Consider the following 15,765-nt stretch of genomic DNA (forward strand, 5'->3'; position numbering starts at 1 on the left):
CTGACTTGTGTGGGGGTGTGGCGCTGGCGGGTTGAGTTTTTCACTCGTCCTCTAAATGTAAATTCACTGCAAAAGCTGTGTGCACTGACGCTGTAACCCATATTCATCTTGAATGGGTTCGAACGCTTTTAAAAATCAAACCCAGGCAAGCAAGTGCTTTGAGTCAGCGTTTTGTTGGTGGTGGTTTGTTTTGCATACACCAGGATTCTTCTAGACGCCCTGCCTTTGGTGCCCAGTCCATTTCTTCTGGCGGAGGCACCTGTAAGATGGGGATGAAGCCATCCAACCCAGGGGACACTGAAGATTAAATGGGATTCGGTAAAGCAGCAGTGTCCGACTCCTCTGTGTGTGCTCAGGGGCCGGTAGCTGTGGCTGTGTTGTTATTATTACTACACAGCATTTCTTACCACAGAGCCTGAATTCCAGCTTCCCTCATTCCTTAGTAGAAGAGACTGCTGGCCAGTTAATTCTCAGATATTCAGTATGGGTTACCTCTCACTGAACATGGGGCTTTTACTTCTTATTTGATCATGTTTTTCCTTTCTTTCCCTCCCCAGTACACACCATGAGAAAGAGAAGGTGTGATGGTTAATTTTATGTGTCAGCGTGGCTGGGCTCTGGTACCCAGTTGTTTGGTCAAAAAAACAGGTTTATTTGTTGCCGTGAAGGCGTTTTTTAGATGTGATTAATGTCTAAGTCAGTAAGCTTTGAGTGCAGCACATTACCCACGTATCAGGGCCGGGCTTCATCTAATCAGTGGTAGGCCTTAGGAGCAAAGACTAAGGTTTCCCTAAGGGCAACTAATTCTTCTCAAGACTGCAATAGACACACCCTGGCTGAGTTTCCAGCCTGCTGCCCTATGGAATTCAAATGCTCCCATTTGGAACTGCAGTGTCATCTCTTCCCCGAGCCTCCAGCCTGCTGGGCTGTTCCACAGATTCCAGACTTACCGCCTCCACAATCTCATGAGCCAATCCCTTGAAATAAATCTCTCTCTCTCTCATCTTTCTCTCTCTCTCTCTCATCTTTCTCTCTCTCTCATCTTTCTCTCTCTCTCTCTCATCTTTCTCTCTCTCCCCCCCCCCCATATATACGTATCTATATGTGTATATTTCTTCGATTGATGCTGTTTCTCTGGAGAACCTGACTAACGCAGAAAGTCAAGACAGGTGAAAAATTCAAAATCCGGGAAATATGCATACTTTTTATGTCATGGTTGGTGCTAACAAAGTCTTGAATAGTCCCTAACCTCCCCAGTGGAAGCTTCCTTGGGCCCTTGTTCAAGAAACTAGTAAGGGTTTAATTTGTTTTTCAATTAATGTTGTGGTTCTTATTGTTACTGAGAGTGCTACGTCTCTGCAGTGACTCCCTGTGGGGCAGGACACAGGTCAGCCTGGCTTTCTACGGGCTTCGGTTCTCATTCGCAGTGTCGCACAGCACTGGGGCTGGGGCCCGAGTTTCCAGCCTCTGCAGGACCCATGTGATCTTGGACGAGGCCTTCCTGCCTGGAGCTGCCTCATCTAAAGTCACCATGCAGCCCTGCCACCTGTCTTCCCTTACAGCTGCCAACAGGGCTGGGGTTGTGTCAGCCTGGGCATTTTTCTTCCCTGTCATGGTGTGTCACAGTTGTTTTTAAGTTGTATTAACCAGAGAAATGTAGTAGCAGTAAGAAACCATCTTACTGAAGGTCAAATAACCTCCTTGCCTTTGTAAAAATGATGATTCCTTATCCTACATGTCTTTTTTTTTTTTTTTTTTCTCCAAGATGGAGTCTCACTCTGTCACCCAGGTTGGAATGCAGTGGCACAATCTCAGCTCCCTGCAACCTCCTCCACCTCCCGGGTTCATGCAATTTTCCTGCCTCAGCCCCCCGAGTAGCTGGGACTACAGGTGCACATTGCCCTGTCCGGCTAATTTTTGTATTTTTAGTAGAGATGGGATTTCACCATGCTGGCCTGGCTGGTCTCAAACTCCTGACCTCGTGATCTGCCCTCCACAGCCTTGCAAAGTGCTGGAATTACAGGGGCGAGCCACCACACCTGGCATCCTACATATCTTTTTAAACTATTTCGTATATGTCAGTCTCTTCAGTATTTCTTTATTATCAAAAACAAAGCAAACTAACATGATGAAACCCCGTCTCTACTAAAAGTACAAAAATTAGCCAGGTGTGGTGGCGCACACCTGTAGTCTCAGCTACTTAGGAGGCTAAGGCAGAAGAATCTCTTGAACCTGGGAGGCAGAGGTTGCAGTGAGTCAAGATTGTACCACTGAACCATGTTGGCCAGGCTGATCTCAAACTCCTGACCTCAAGTGATCCACCCACCTCAGCCTCCCAAAGTACTGGGATTACAGGCATGAGCCACGATGCCCAGCTTCTTTCTGTATTTTGAAATTCCATATCTTTTTGTCCCCTTTGCTTTTCAAAATAAAAGATTCTGCCCTCCCACATAAAAGACAAAACAAAAAAACAAATAACTCCCCCCCGCCACACACACACACACACACAAACCGTGAGGGACACAGTCCTATCAACACACAAGGCACCTTTATTGCTGTCCTCAGCACCTGGCCCAGTTGCAGCTGTGCCCTTTTTGACTGTCCATCTAGAACACCAACTCTACAAGGGCAGAGGACCAGGTGCACCTCGGCTCACACCCCATGGATGCTCGGCTTGAGCCCAGTGCCTGGCACGCAAGAGCACCATGCACACTTGGTGAAATAACTGAATGAGTGTACATTCATCAGGTAGAAGCGAAGAAAAGAGAAACCATCTATGGTGGTGGGAAAGTGGGGGCTGATGCAGGAGATGTATTTTTAAGGGGAATGCCCACCATTCACTTACTCTAACAATTCGACTGCATAACACTGCCCCATGTGCATAGCAAAAAAGATCCCGTTACTGCCCATGATAGAACCTGTAGGTGCCTGCTTTGTAAGTGCTCTAAATACTCCTCTGTAATTCAAGGTAAAAATGGAAAGTCAACACGAGTGTCTGGAACCAAGTCAATGTGAACAGGGGGTCAGAGGAACGTGCACAAGGCCTGAAGCTAGACTGGCTCACGCATGAGAAAGGTGTGTCTCCTGACCTGGCATGATGGTCTTCTTGCATTCCTGGCACTTGGATGAGTACTCGTTGGAATAGCAGTCTGTACAGAGCAGCTGGTCCTCCTTGGCAGCAAAGGGCTTGTCCACCAGTGAGTTTCTGCACTGTGAGCAGTGGAAACAGGCTTCATGCCAGTGCCGGTCCTTGTAGGACAAGTCCTGTGGGGCCAGACCACACAAGACAGTCAGAGGCAGGATAGGAGGGCTTGGACCCCACAGCATAGGGGCCCCTTGCAAATCTGCAGGGCAAACAAGGAATGAAGGTGGGCCGAGGCACCCTGGTGCACCCACATTCATGCCCCAGGACCACCTAACTGCTGAAATCAGTGAAGACTAGGCTGCTTTTCTCTTGCTGCATTTTAGAGCAACAGGTTAGACAGATGTGCATGTATGCACACGTCTGTGTGTGAGAGATGCTTCTCAAAAACAAAGGGATTTCCCTTATGTATTGCCTGCAAGAAAGAGAAACAGAAAACATGAACACCTATCAATTCGTCTCACACCACATCCGGTGACAGAGAAACAGACTACAGGAGGTCCTTGCCTGAGGGAGCCCTGCCCAACTCAGATCACCATGGTCACCGGTGTGGCAGAGAGGCTCTGGGTGTCGAGATGTTCACCAGAAGGAGGCCCAAGGACTGATTGGTGGGAGAGGGTCAGGACAGACTGCTTGTGTGGGTGCTATCTGTGTGGGTGGCAGTGAGCTGGGGGAGGAGGGAAATTTCAGGAGGAGAAAGAGCACAGACACAGAAGACCTGGGGACAGGGAGCATGTCAGATTGCAGTAATGACAGGCCAGGGGCGAGGTGGGAGGACACCCCAGCCTGGCTGGACCGGAACATATGGCTGCCTTTTTGCCTTTTATGTCTGTGTAGAGATTCCGTTGATCCTGAAGGCAGTGGCGAGCTGCTTTTCAACAGAAGAGTAAAGTGCTCAGACTAGGGGACAGGTAAGGGTGTGGGAGTAGAAGGGGGTGAGGGTGAGAGAAGTGAGACAAAAACTGGGCACACATGGGAGAGGCCCTGAGAAGCCAGATGCATACTTTTGAGTAAAAGATGAGAGACAGAAAGGAGCCCTGCAGACAACTCGACTCCACACTTGGCTTCATCTTGCCTGAGGAATAAGAGAACCTTCCATATTTGCCTTTTAAAAATGACATACAGCATTTTTAAAGTGCCAATAAAAAATTAAAATAACAATCTATTTATGCCCAGCTTTATCTTAGAATATGTTTCTATTGCTGTCTTTGTGTTTCCAGCTCTGACCCCAAATCATCATCCATTTATTCATGAGGCAGAAACAGAATATTAGTCTCTGCACGGTTTCCTGGGCCAGCTTCCAGTTGGTAAGTATCCTGAACAGGGCGCAGGAGGGCTGTTCACGCGATGGCCCTGAAGAAGAGCCTGCCCACGATGTCTCTGTTACTGAAACCGAAGTCCAAGCTGGAGTTATGCTGAGTGTAGGATGTGAAAACATGGATCTTGGCCTTGATTAGAAAGTCCTAAAACACCAACTAACTCGGAACCAAAACTAGAACAAACAGTTCTCTTTTGCTGAAGTATCTGTGTGTGTGTGTGTGTGTGTGTGTGTGTGTGTGTGTTTTCCTGGAACCTGGAACCAAACTAAAGTTATTTGATTTGGTGATCTCTTTGCGCATTTTGTTTTAGTTCAAGGAATTTTTAAAATGTGAATGCTGAGACACTTTGAAGACAGTCATGACTATGGCCTTTGTGAGGGGCGACCTCTTGTGCTATCCCTGTTGGAAGTTTACTTCCTAGAACGTCTGGGAATAGGATTATTGCTGATGCAAGATGATAATGTGTAAAGGAGAGGTAGGGCACAGTGGCTCGTGCCTACAGTCCCAGCTCTCTGGGAGGCAGAGGCAGGCGGATTACCTGAGGTCAGGAGTTCAAGACCAACCTGGCCAACATGGTGAAACCCTATCTCCACTAAAAATACAAAAATTAGCCGGGCGTGGTGGTGCGTGCCTGTAGTCCCAGCTACTTGGGAAGCTGAGGCAGGAGAGTCGCTTGAACCTGGGAGGCGGAGATTGCACAGCCTGGGCGATAGAGGGAGACTCCGTCTCAAAAAAAAAAAAAAAAAAGAGGAATGAAGGTGAGACGAGCATAGAGTGCTCTCAAAGCGGGACTAAATGCCCTGGTTTCTGTGGGATTAGTTCTCACCTGAGCCCAGCACCCCTGAGTATCATGGGTCCCCTGGGGTAGGCACTGCCTCTCCGGGGACTCCGGGGCAGCTTGCTCAAATGTCCAAGTCCTCTCTATCCTTGAGAACCCAAACTGGGTATACACTGGGAGTTGAGGGCAGAGGGCTACCCTGTCTTTTGTATTTTTAGCTTAAAGTATTTTCAGAAATCTGAGGGGAAAATCAACTGTGCTTTATGGGTTATTTTGACAAATGAAATAGAGGACAAACTGCTTTGATGTGAGTTAATGTCTACACATGCGAGCTCATGATAAACAGCAAAGCCCACAATCCACATGGACATCATCATCGTTCAGGAACAGGCATGTTCTCCATTCTTTCCATGCACACGCCCCAGCTTCAAAAAGACATCTGAAACACCAGTGATGACCATCACTACCCCATCTGCGGGCTCCAGGCACGGCACAGCCCTGCAAGGTAAATGTTATTACTGAAGGTCAGAGAAGTTCCGTAACTTGCCCAGTCACATACCTGGCGTGGAGCTAAGCCACGCTTCGAGCTCAAGTCCTCCTGATGCAAAAGTTATTTCCACTGAACCAGCCCAGGCAAAATCCTGGTCGGGTCTGTGTTACTCTTTGCTTTCAAAGCAGATAGCCTTGAGGAGATGTGTGTGTGTCCATTAATAAAATCCAGAGCCGGGCGCGGTGGCTCAAGCCTGTAATCCCAGCACTTTGGGAGGCGGAGGCGGGCAGATCACGAGGTCTGGAGATTGAGACCATCCTGACTAACCCGGTGAAACCCCGTCTCTACTAAAAAATACAAAAAACTAGCCGGGCGAGGTGGCGGGCGCCTGGAGTCCCAGCTGCTTGGGAAGCTGAGGCAGGAGAATGGCGTGAACCCGGGAGGCGGAGCTTGCAGTGAGCTGAGATCCGGCCACCGCACTCCAGCCTGGGAGACAGAGCGAGACTCTGTCTAAAAAAAAAAAATCCAGAAACGACCAAACTCTCGCAACTTTCTAGAACGTACTTTGTACCTAAATGAATGTGGCTCATCATTGCCTTTGTTCAGACTTTGAATAAAATTGAACAAACCATTAGAAGCCCTATCCACCCAAAACAGTAATCAGCCTAATTTAAGAAGAGACGGAGATTTTATTCACGTTATCACTGTTAGAATGCTGATTGTGGAAGAAATGTATTAAGAATAAATTTTGTATGGAAAACAGCATGGCAGCTCCTCAAAATATTAAAAGTAGAATTACCATATGATTCAGCAATTGTACTTTTGGATATATACCCAAAAGAATTGAAAGTAAGGTCTCAAAGACACATTTGTACATCCACCTTCACTGAAGAATTATTCACCATAGCCAAAAGGTGGGAGCAAGCCAGGCATCGATCAACAGGTGAAGGGGTGAACAAAATGTGGTCTGTGCATACAATGGAATTTTATTCAGCCTTAGAAAGGAAAGGAATTCTGACTCATGCTACAACATGGATGAATGTTGAGGACATGATGCTAAGTGAAATGACAAATCGGTCACAAAAGGACAAATACTGCATGATCTCACACATGTGGGATACTTAGGGAAGTCACATTCATGGAGGCAGAAAGTAGAAGAGTGGTTGCCAGGGGCTGGGATGAGAGGGAAATGGGAGTGAGAATGGGTCCTGTAACCCATTCATTCCTGAGGTTGCCATTTTTTGAATTTTTGCAATCAGACCTTGGCGATGATCTTGAGCAGTAGGATATATGTAACTCCCACATGCTTAGCGTTCCACTAATGGAATACTAGGCATAAATGGGTTTGATGGGGGCAGTATTTCAGATTTGCAAGAAGCAAAAGCTCTGGGGATTGGTTGCACAGCCATCTGAATGCACTTACTATTGAACAGTACACTTAACAGTGGTTAAGAAGGTAAGTGTGATGTTCTGTGTATTTTGCCACAATTAAAAGAATAAAAAAGTAAGTTTTGGCTGGGCAAGGTGGCTCATGCCTGTAATCCCAGCACTCGGAGGCCGAGACGGGTGGATCACCTGAGGTCATGAGTTCGAGACCAGCCTGGCCAACATGGTGAAACCCCATCTCTACTAAACACACAAAAATTAGCCAGGCGTGGTGGTACCTGCCTGTAATCCCAGATACTCAGGAGGCTGAGACAGGAGAATCTTGAACCCGGGAGGTAGAGGGTGGAGGTTGCAGTGAGCCAAGATTGTGCCATTGCATTCCAGCCTTGGCAACAAGAGTGAAACTGTCTCGAAAAGAAAAAAAGTAAGTTTTGATTGTTATGTAGTAGGTGAAAAACACCTTTTCAGAAGTGACATCTGTCCCCTTGTGCAGGCGAGCCACCTCTGAGAGGACTGCTTGTTTGGGGACAAGCTGCAGAATGTTTTCCATGACCCAGGACTCACTGTCTGGATGGGATGAGATACCCGGAGGAGCAGGCACCGGGGAGAGGGGAGGAGATCCCTGGCCTCCCTCTGGGAAGATGGTAACTACCACAGCCCTGCCCAGGGAGGAGGCATTGCACACAGAGGGGTGGCAAGTTATCAGTGACAAGAGAAGGAAAAGAAATACAATTTCTAGGAAATTTGCCTTTTGGGGCTGACATTCAAGAAAAACTGAGGGAGAAATCTCCAAAGTCAACATGAGAGCAAAGCCACTAGATGTCACCACAGCCTGCATTCTGGTCATTGACTCCCCAGATGGAGGAGAGAGCACATCAGCGTCCCTGGACAGACATGGAAAAGCTGGCTAAGACATGCACATGGACCCAAGGCACTGCAGAATTCCATTTTTCCTACAGTTAATATTTATGGCACTTTTAAAAATGCAATAGCTACGGTTTAAGACTGATCCGTTGACAGAGACATGTGACACTTGAAACTGTCCCTCTTAATGTGGATACTATCCACATGTTACTGGGCTAAGCATCCATGCAAGACTTGAGGACCTTCTGCAGGCGCAGCCTGTCCCCTGCACCCTGCTCTATCAGATCCCACCTCGCAAGGTGCAGGCTGCATTCTCTCAGGACAGCCTGGTCTGCTATATCCCCTAGGAACCATCTCGCCTTGGCTCCTGCCAGAAGCTGCCCTTTCCCTTCAGGTTGGTGTAGAGTGGTTGAGGCATGCAGAGATCCAGGTTTTGTCCTAAGAAACAGAAGACAGTGCCTTCCACAAAGTGCCTTTTCCTGCCCAGGGCCGCATTATCTCGGCATCATTCCCTGGGGCCGTCTGCACTCAGCTCCGCAATGTTTCTCTCAGCCTACCTCTATGAATTGCACACATATGCATTCCTGAGTGAATATGCATGCAGCAGTTCCCAATTCTAAAACCTTCTAAAGGAAACTCTTTTCCCTTAAGATAAATATTAACCTGTGCTCACGTTCTTAAGTTTTGTGATGTACAATAACTAAAAATACTCCATAAACAAGCTTGCATCACTGTTATTGCTGGGTCCTCAGTGGGAACAGAACTGGCCCACCTCCCTGCTGCAGTACAGGGCGATGGTCTTCCTGGGCCAGCAATACCTGAACGCCTGCTGCATGCAAGCAGGATGGGAGAGCATGGGGTCCCACAGTCCACATCTCTTGTACCACTGTGGGCCAAGCGTCCGCCCCTCTGGGCTCCCAGGAGCCCGTGATTAAAGTGCTTGGTTATTTCACCCTAGGGGTTCAATTCAAGGGCCCAAATGCCAGACTGACTAAACTTAAATCCGGGCTCTGCCCTATGTCAGGTACATCACCATGGGCAAGTAATTGAACCTCTCTCACCAGATTTCTGACCTGTACAGCAGGAATAATAGACCCACTACTGGTTGTGACAAGCATGTATAACAGTTGCTGGTGTGTATTGCAATTGCTCAATGGCTGTTAGTGTAAGTCATTATTTAGATGACAGCTAATAATGAGAAGAGTTGCCTCAATGTGTCACTTGCTGAACCTACATTTCCTTATGAAGACAGTCCAGTCAAGGAGAATATCTGCCATCTGAAAGTTCCATGTTGGTAACTCTGCCACTCTCCTTTGGCAGGTGCTTTTTCATTTTCTCAACCCTTTTAAATCTAAAATTCTTTTTCTCAATTCTTCATACCTATTTTGAGCCATACAATAACTCTATGAAATAAAGTTTTCTTCTTATAGATGAGCAGATTCAATGTAACGACACCAAAAAGTGTTTTCTCCAACATCCCCACTGCCCTTCCACCTGAAATGATCCGACAGAACTAAACTGTGCTCCTGGTTTTTTACCTGGCGCATCAGCCCCTTTGCAAGTTGACCCCAACTCGCTTTCCCACCCGACCCTCTGGTCTGGTCCCCTCTTCCTCATCTCCATACCTTTGACCATGCTCTGTCCCTGGCCTTGGAATATCCTTTCCCTTCTCCCCAAAAGGCCAAATCCCACTTGGCTGCAAGTCCCAGCTGAAATCTCATCTGTTCTGCAAAGGTCCCTTGGCCAGGGCAATGCTGGCTTCAGGGAAGCCATGTGCCATGCCGGCTACCTAGCTTGTATGTCTCTTTCCAAATCCTATTTGGAAACTCATAGGTAACTAATTATGTCATGGGGTTTCCCTGTCACTCTCTGAATGGGGCGCTTAGTTTATGTTTCTTTAGAAGTCTGAGTCAAGTTAATAAATTCACATCACTGCTTCCTCCTGGACTCGCTTCTTAAGAAAGTTCACAATAAGGAGGAAGTGAGGAAATACTTTATGGTAAGAGGAAGGTAACTCAATATTGCCAGGTTTGATTTTTTTTAGAGATCTTGGCCAACATGGTATTCTCTGAGTCTCAGCAGGAGGGAAGATTTTAGCCACATGATTCCCTAGAGCTTAGAGGTAGACTGGAAAACGCCACCAAAAGGCGTAGAAGTGAGATTGTCATTGATTAGACCCAGGTGCCTGAGCCTGCTCTTCCTCCCGCGCTCTGAATCTTTACCTGTGAAGACCTAGTGCCAAGTGACCCTTTTCTTTTCTTCTATCTGTTCTGTCTATCTATCATATATCTGTTTAGAGACAGGGGTCTTGCTAGCCCAGGCTGGTTTCAAACTCTTGGCCTTAAGTGATCCTCCTGCCTCAGCCTCCCAAAGTGCTGGGATTACAGGCGTGAGCCACCATGCCCGGCTCAAGTGACTCTTTCCAAACAGAAAAGCTCTAAACCGATTTTCAGTTTCAGTTATTAGCACCATGCCAGTAGCTTAATTTTGCTATTTCCTTAGTACTCCATTGTGAACAGCAAACATGAGTGTAACCGAGATAGCACTTAGATGCTGAGAGGCAGCAGGGTAAGAAATAAGGACACCTTGACAGGCTTGCTGAAGAACTTTAAGATGGAAATATCCGGTTTTAAATTCCTCTAGAGAGAAATTGAAAACAAAAAGAAAGAAAAAAGGAGTCTTTTATACTTCCCAGAAAAAAATGCCAAGGCTAATCTTGTGCTCACAGAGATGTCATACATTGCAGTAAAATGTTGATAAACATGTAAGATTAGGCGCACGTACTTCCTTTCTGGTTTTGTATTTTTCCATTTCAGAAACATTCCTAACATGGGCTGTGCCTGTTGCTTGGCTCCAAATGTGTCCTTTTTAAGACTTTAGCTGAGCTTTAGTGGCAAGTGGCCTGGAGGGAGCCCTGGACCCCTCAGCTAATGGACGGTCTGGGTGGCAGGGTCACCCAGACTGAAACGGCTGGCTCTCATCCTCCCTCCTTCGCACCCCGTTCCACCAGGGCTGGGACCAGCCATTCTTCAGATCCATACGATTTCACCTCAGAAATGGATTCTCATGTCATTCACGCTCAGCATTATGAAAAGATATTCTATGCTTGAGATCATCAGGTTTCCAGCTGTACATTCTTTCAAATCCTTACAAATAAAGATGCGGAAAAATGGACAACAGCAGAAATGACAGCTCTGTGTTGGCACGTCACAGGTGATCCCTAGACATTAACTCGCTCAATTACCCCGACAGTCCCATGAGCTAGGAACACCAGATTATAGACATGGAAACGGAGGCTAATAGGTGGCAGGACTTGTCCCCTTCGTGCAGCTCATCAAAGGTGGAGCCAGGGAGATTTGGCTCCGGGGTCCAGCCTCGGTGCATGCGACGTCGCTGTTGAGCTCTGTGCACCTCTGCTGCTATGTCTTGTGGCTGAACTTTTGGTTTCACACACTGACAGGTCCTTCTCATGGAATCCATCCAAACAGCTTCGCTCCTGATCCTAGGACCCTGCTTGATTAAATTACCTTCACAAACAGATTTTTCTCTTGTAGGAGGAAATCCAAATAAATACACGTTTTCATTGCTCGTTACAAACTCTATGGACAAATTGTACATGGAAGAAGATCCAAAAAGGTAATTTTCTCATTGAGAACTTAAAAACCACCCCAACACATAAAAAAGCACCAGGTGGCAGGCTGGACCCTGAGAATGTGACTGGAGTAGCTGCTCTTCCCAGAAAAGAGGCCAGAAAGACCAGCGGGGGAGTCTTGCGTCACACCAAGGACAGAAGGATGGGTTTTTCAAACCTGACCTTACACTTTTCACTAGGCTTGGTCAGAAACCTTCCAAAATATACCAGAGGCATCTAGATTTAACCCGCATGTGTGAAAACCTTCGTCTCCTATTTCAGAGACAGGTTGCTTTCTGCCAAAATACCACTGAACTTTTCTGTCCATTACCAAACATTAACTGAGACTTTTACAGCATGATGGGTAAACCTCTGCCAATTTGATCATCACGTCAATGTTTCCTATTTAATTAACTACAAACGCTGGAAAGAGAGTTTGCAAAACAAGTTGAGTCTCAATTCTGCAATCATGACCATCTAAAGAGGCCCATGAGAAGAGTAGGGGCCTTTGACTGAAGATCACTCGAAAGAGGCCAGGTGGTCACCACCTCTTACTCACAAGGACTGACTACATCTGGCCCGACAGTCGCATAGACAGGGTCCTGTCCAAGGTTGCAGGTGGCAGGTGGCATCACATGCTAGGTGAGGACCCTCCCGGTCTGGGCTCAAATTGTACCTCGGATTCTTCCTAATCCCGTTAACCCTGGGCAAGATCCTCATCCTCTCTAGGCCTCAGCGGCTACTCCACAAAATGGAATGAAAAAAGTTCTTACCTATAGGGTGTTAGGAGGAATTTAGATCATGTAGTTTAGGCATTTACAAGTGCCTGGAACAAGTCATCAGGCGACACACGGTGGTTTCAATGATGACCACTAAAAGCTAAACCCAGAATGCTAGTTTCTGATCTGCAGATCTTTTGTTCTTGTTTATTATTATTTTTTTCTCTTCGTAGCACCCTCTACGCACATGGGTGGGTATGGTAGCCTGTCCGATCTCATGGCATTGCTTGCAGACCCATGGAACATTCAAAATCTGGGTTAGGTGTGTCACCCAGGACTTAAAATCACTAATTTGCTAAATGCACAGTATTAGCAGCCATCTCTGGAACTCCAGCCTATTTTTTATTTTTATTTTTTTAAGATAGAGTCTCGCCCTGTCACCCAGGCTGGAGTGCAGTGGCGCAATCTCGGCTTAAGGCAACCTCCGCCTCCCAGGTTCAAAATATTCTCCTGCCTCAGCCTCCCAAGTAGCTGGGATTACAGGTGTGCACCACCACACCCAGCTTACTTTTGTATTTTTAGTAGAGACGGGGTTTTGCCATGTTGGCCAAGCTGGTCTCCAGCTCCTGGCCTCAAGTGATACACCTGCCTCAGCCTCCCAAAGTGCTGGAATTACAGGCATGGGCCACTGTGCTCAGCCCTATTTTTTCTTTAGTTTGTTGAATTTTTGAAGCCCAGAATATAGGTAGATCCCCCAAAAACTCTGTAATCAGTCTACAAAAATATTTTGTTAATATTAACAGATATCCAAAAAAACATTCAGGAAGGGTGTAATATCAGAGGATCATAACATTGTATTAGGACTGCCTATTCTCCACTATTATACTGGCCATACAAATCAATCATCTTTACCCTTTGAGATCACAGCATTTTCCCAGAGTAACTTAATAGAAAAAAAGGTTACAATTCAGTGGCTACATAGAGAGGATGTTCAAACTATAGAACAGGCTCTGAAGTATTGCCTGTCTCATTTAAGTAGGTCAGGACTCTCAAAATTAGTCTAATTCCTATAGGCATGCCAACATTTAAAATTTACACACATGAACACGTCCTTTAGAGAGAAGTCGCTGAGGCCCGTGGTGGCTGTGCTATTTTAAGAGAAGAGATTGGCCACCAGACCTAAGAGCGCAGTTCCTCTATCAGGTATCTCCCCGCCTGCCAGGACTGTGGGCTTTACTTCCAGAAAAAAACAGGAACATTTCTTTTCTATCATTGCTTCCACCACAAACCCAACTACCTGCTTATTTTTGAAAGTCAAGAAAATCACGCCTAAAGCATCAAAAGCCTCAAATGCCAAGGTCTCGCTTCAAGTCAATGTCTCTTTTTGTTCCAAAATGTAGAAAATCATACAGTGTAACCCCACGTATCTCAAAACGTTAATCCGAGTTGAAAAGTTCAGCACAATTCACTCCTGGCTTGACAGCAGCCTTGATGATTTTGGCTCCATTTGGGAGACTCTTGTTTATTTGCTCATAAAACATGCGTGGAAGGATGACTGGTTTTAAGGATCCTTCCACTAACTCACTGGAGAATCGGCAAGTGATTTTTGTTTTGTTTTTATTTCAGCCACTGGTCAGGGATGATTAGCCCCAAATATCCAAAATCTGTCCGTGAAAGTGAGAGTTACCCTTTGCCAGATGATATCTGAACCACTCACCTACTTAAGTATTTCTTTTCCAGGTGAAGTTTTACAATTGTATTTTTCTCAGGCCATCTAGTTCTTCCTCAAACTGGACATTTTTATTGATGTTTCCAAAATGAAAAGCAACAAAGAGAGAGGGTGAAGTTTCTGAAAGGTGTGTGGAAGGGACATGTCACAAAAAGAATATGGAAGCAGTCAGCAGAAAGGTGGCAGTCTGGAGCTTACCCTGTCTGCTGCTAGAAGAGTGTGAGGGCTTGTATCTACATATTAGAACCATCCTATGAAGCAGACCCCTGATTCTCCCCAGTTTTGTTTGTTTGTTTTTTGTTTGTTTTTTGAGACAGAGTCTTACTCTGTCTCCCAGGCTGGAGTGCAGTGGCGTGATTCTCGGCTCATTGCAACCTCCACCTCCCAGGTTCAAGTAATTCTCGTGCCTCAGCCTCCCAAGTAGCTGGGATTACAGATATGCACCATCACACTCAGCTAAATTTTTGCATTTTCAGTAGAGACAGGGTTTCGCCATGTTGGCCAGGCTGGTCTCCAACTCCAGCCTCAAGTGACTCACCTGCCTTGGCCTCCCAAAATGCTGGGATTATAGGCGTCGAACCTATGTGCTTGGCCTGGTTCTCCCCATTTTATAGATATGGAAATGTGCACGGAAGGGTCAAGTAACTGACCCAAGGTCATACAGCAAGTGAGACACGGAGCCTGGGCTGGAACTGGGCAGTCTGGTGGCTGAACTCTCATGCTTGGCCTGTTAAATACTGGTACAAGTGACCAGTGGTCTCTGCTGAACCATGCCGTGCCATCCCAGGAGAGCCGTGAACGCGTTTCCCCATTGAAAGGAAACAATACAAATCCTGTCCTTCTCTCATTAAAGGAAAAGAGCCCACAATCTTCCAAGGACTGTGCTTTTATGTGCCCATTTATCCAGGAACCGACTCTGGTTCTCTCATGTACACATTCATTCATCAAATATTGACTGAGCACAGCACCTGCTCCGCGTTACTCACCATGGGGCAAACAGACAAGAGGAAGAGAGCACCGCCCTTAAGAAAGTTACAGTGTTGGTAGGCAGCTGGGTGGTTAGATAAAGGCACTAATAACTAGAATACAGCAAATGTACTCGGAGACACTAAGCACAAAAGTCCTGGCAAGGCCCTCACCCAGTGCTTGTGGGCAGAGATCACATTAGCTAGAGGGGAGAAGCTTCTGAAAGGCTACATGCAGGGTCTACACCTCTCTGAGGGGCTCAAGAGACAGACTTCAGTGGTGGATCAGGGCTTCAGCACAAATCACAGAGAAGCCCGTGTTTCTTGGGGGAGCGCCGGGGACCCGCAGAGTCCCGCAGCAGGTACCTTGCAGTCACAGCCGATGGGCTTTCCACACTCCTCGCAGGTGTTGGCGAAGAGGGTCTCGAAGCATGCCACGCAGTAGGGGCTCTCCTCCCGCAGGATGTACTTCTTGCCAAAGAGAGATTCGTTGCAATGGTGGCAGTCAAAGCGCTCGGTCATTTTGACACCTGGCTTTTCAGCAACCTACCAAAAAGAAGAGAAAATCCAGGTCCCATTGAGCACTCTCTGAAAGGGATGCACGCAAAGACATTAACTGTCCCACTGTCTGTCATCTTTAGCTGAAAGGTGGTTAATTCCTCTGGATGAATAATTAAAACTCACCCTTTAATAGGTCATAATTTTCAATGATGACACCTTTTTTTTTTTTTTTTTTTTTTTT

The 15,765-nt window shown here is 46.6% G+C and overlaps 1 protein-coding gene across 4 annotated transcripts in view; it reads right to left on the minus strand.

Moving 5' to 3' along the window:
* Nucleotides 1-15,765, minus strand: part of FHL2 (four and a half LIM domains 2) — a 77,520-nt gene that overhangs the window by 9,790 nt on the left and 51,965 nt on the right. For all 4 annotated transcript variants that reach the window (XM_017875038.1, XM_017875039.1, XM_017875036.1 and 1 more), the window contains 2 exons: nucleotides 15,390-15,569; nucleotides 3,090-3,264 (listed from right to left, as the gene is read on the minus strand). In XM_017875038.1, coding sequence (XP_017730527.1) covers nucleotides 3,090-3,264; nucleotides 15,390-15,545 — 331 coding nt within the window. In that variant the 5' untranslated portion in view covers nucleotides 15,546-15,569. The remainder of the gene's footprint in view (nucleotides 1-3,089; nucleotides 3,265-15,389; nucleotides 15,570-15,765) is intronic.

Source organism: Rhinopithecus bieti, unplaced genomic scaffold (assembly GCF_001698545.2).
Source record: "Rhinopithecus bieti isolate Rb0 unplaced genomic scaffold, ASM169854v2 scaffold_8783, whole genome shotgun sequence".
Classification (NCBI taxonomy): Eukaryota; Metazoa; Chordata; class Mammalia; order Primates; family Cercopithecidae; genus Rhinopithecus; species Rhinopithecus bieti.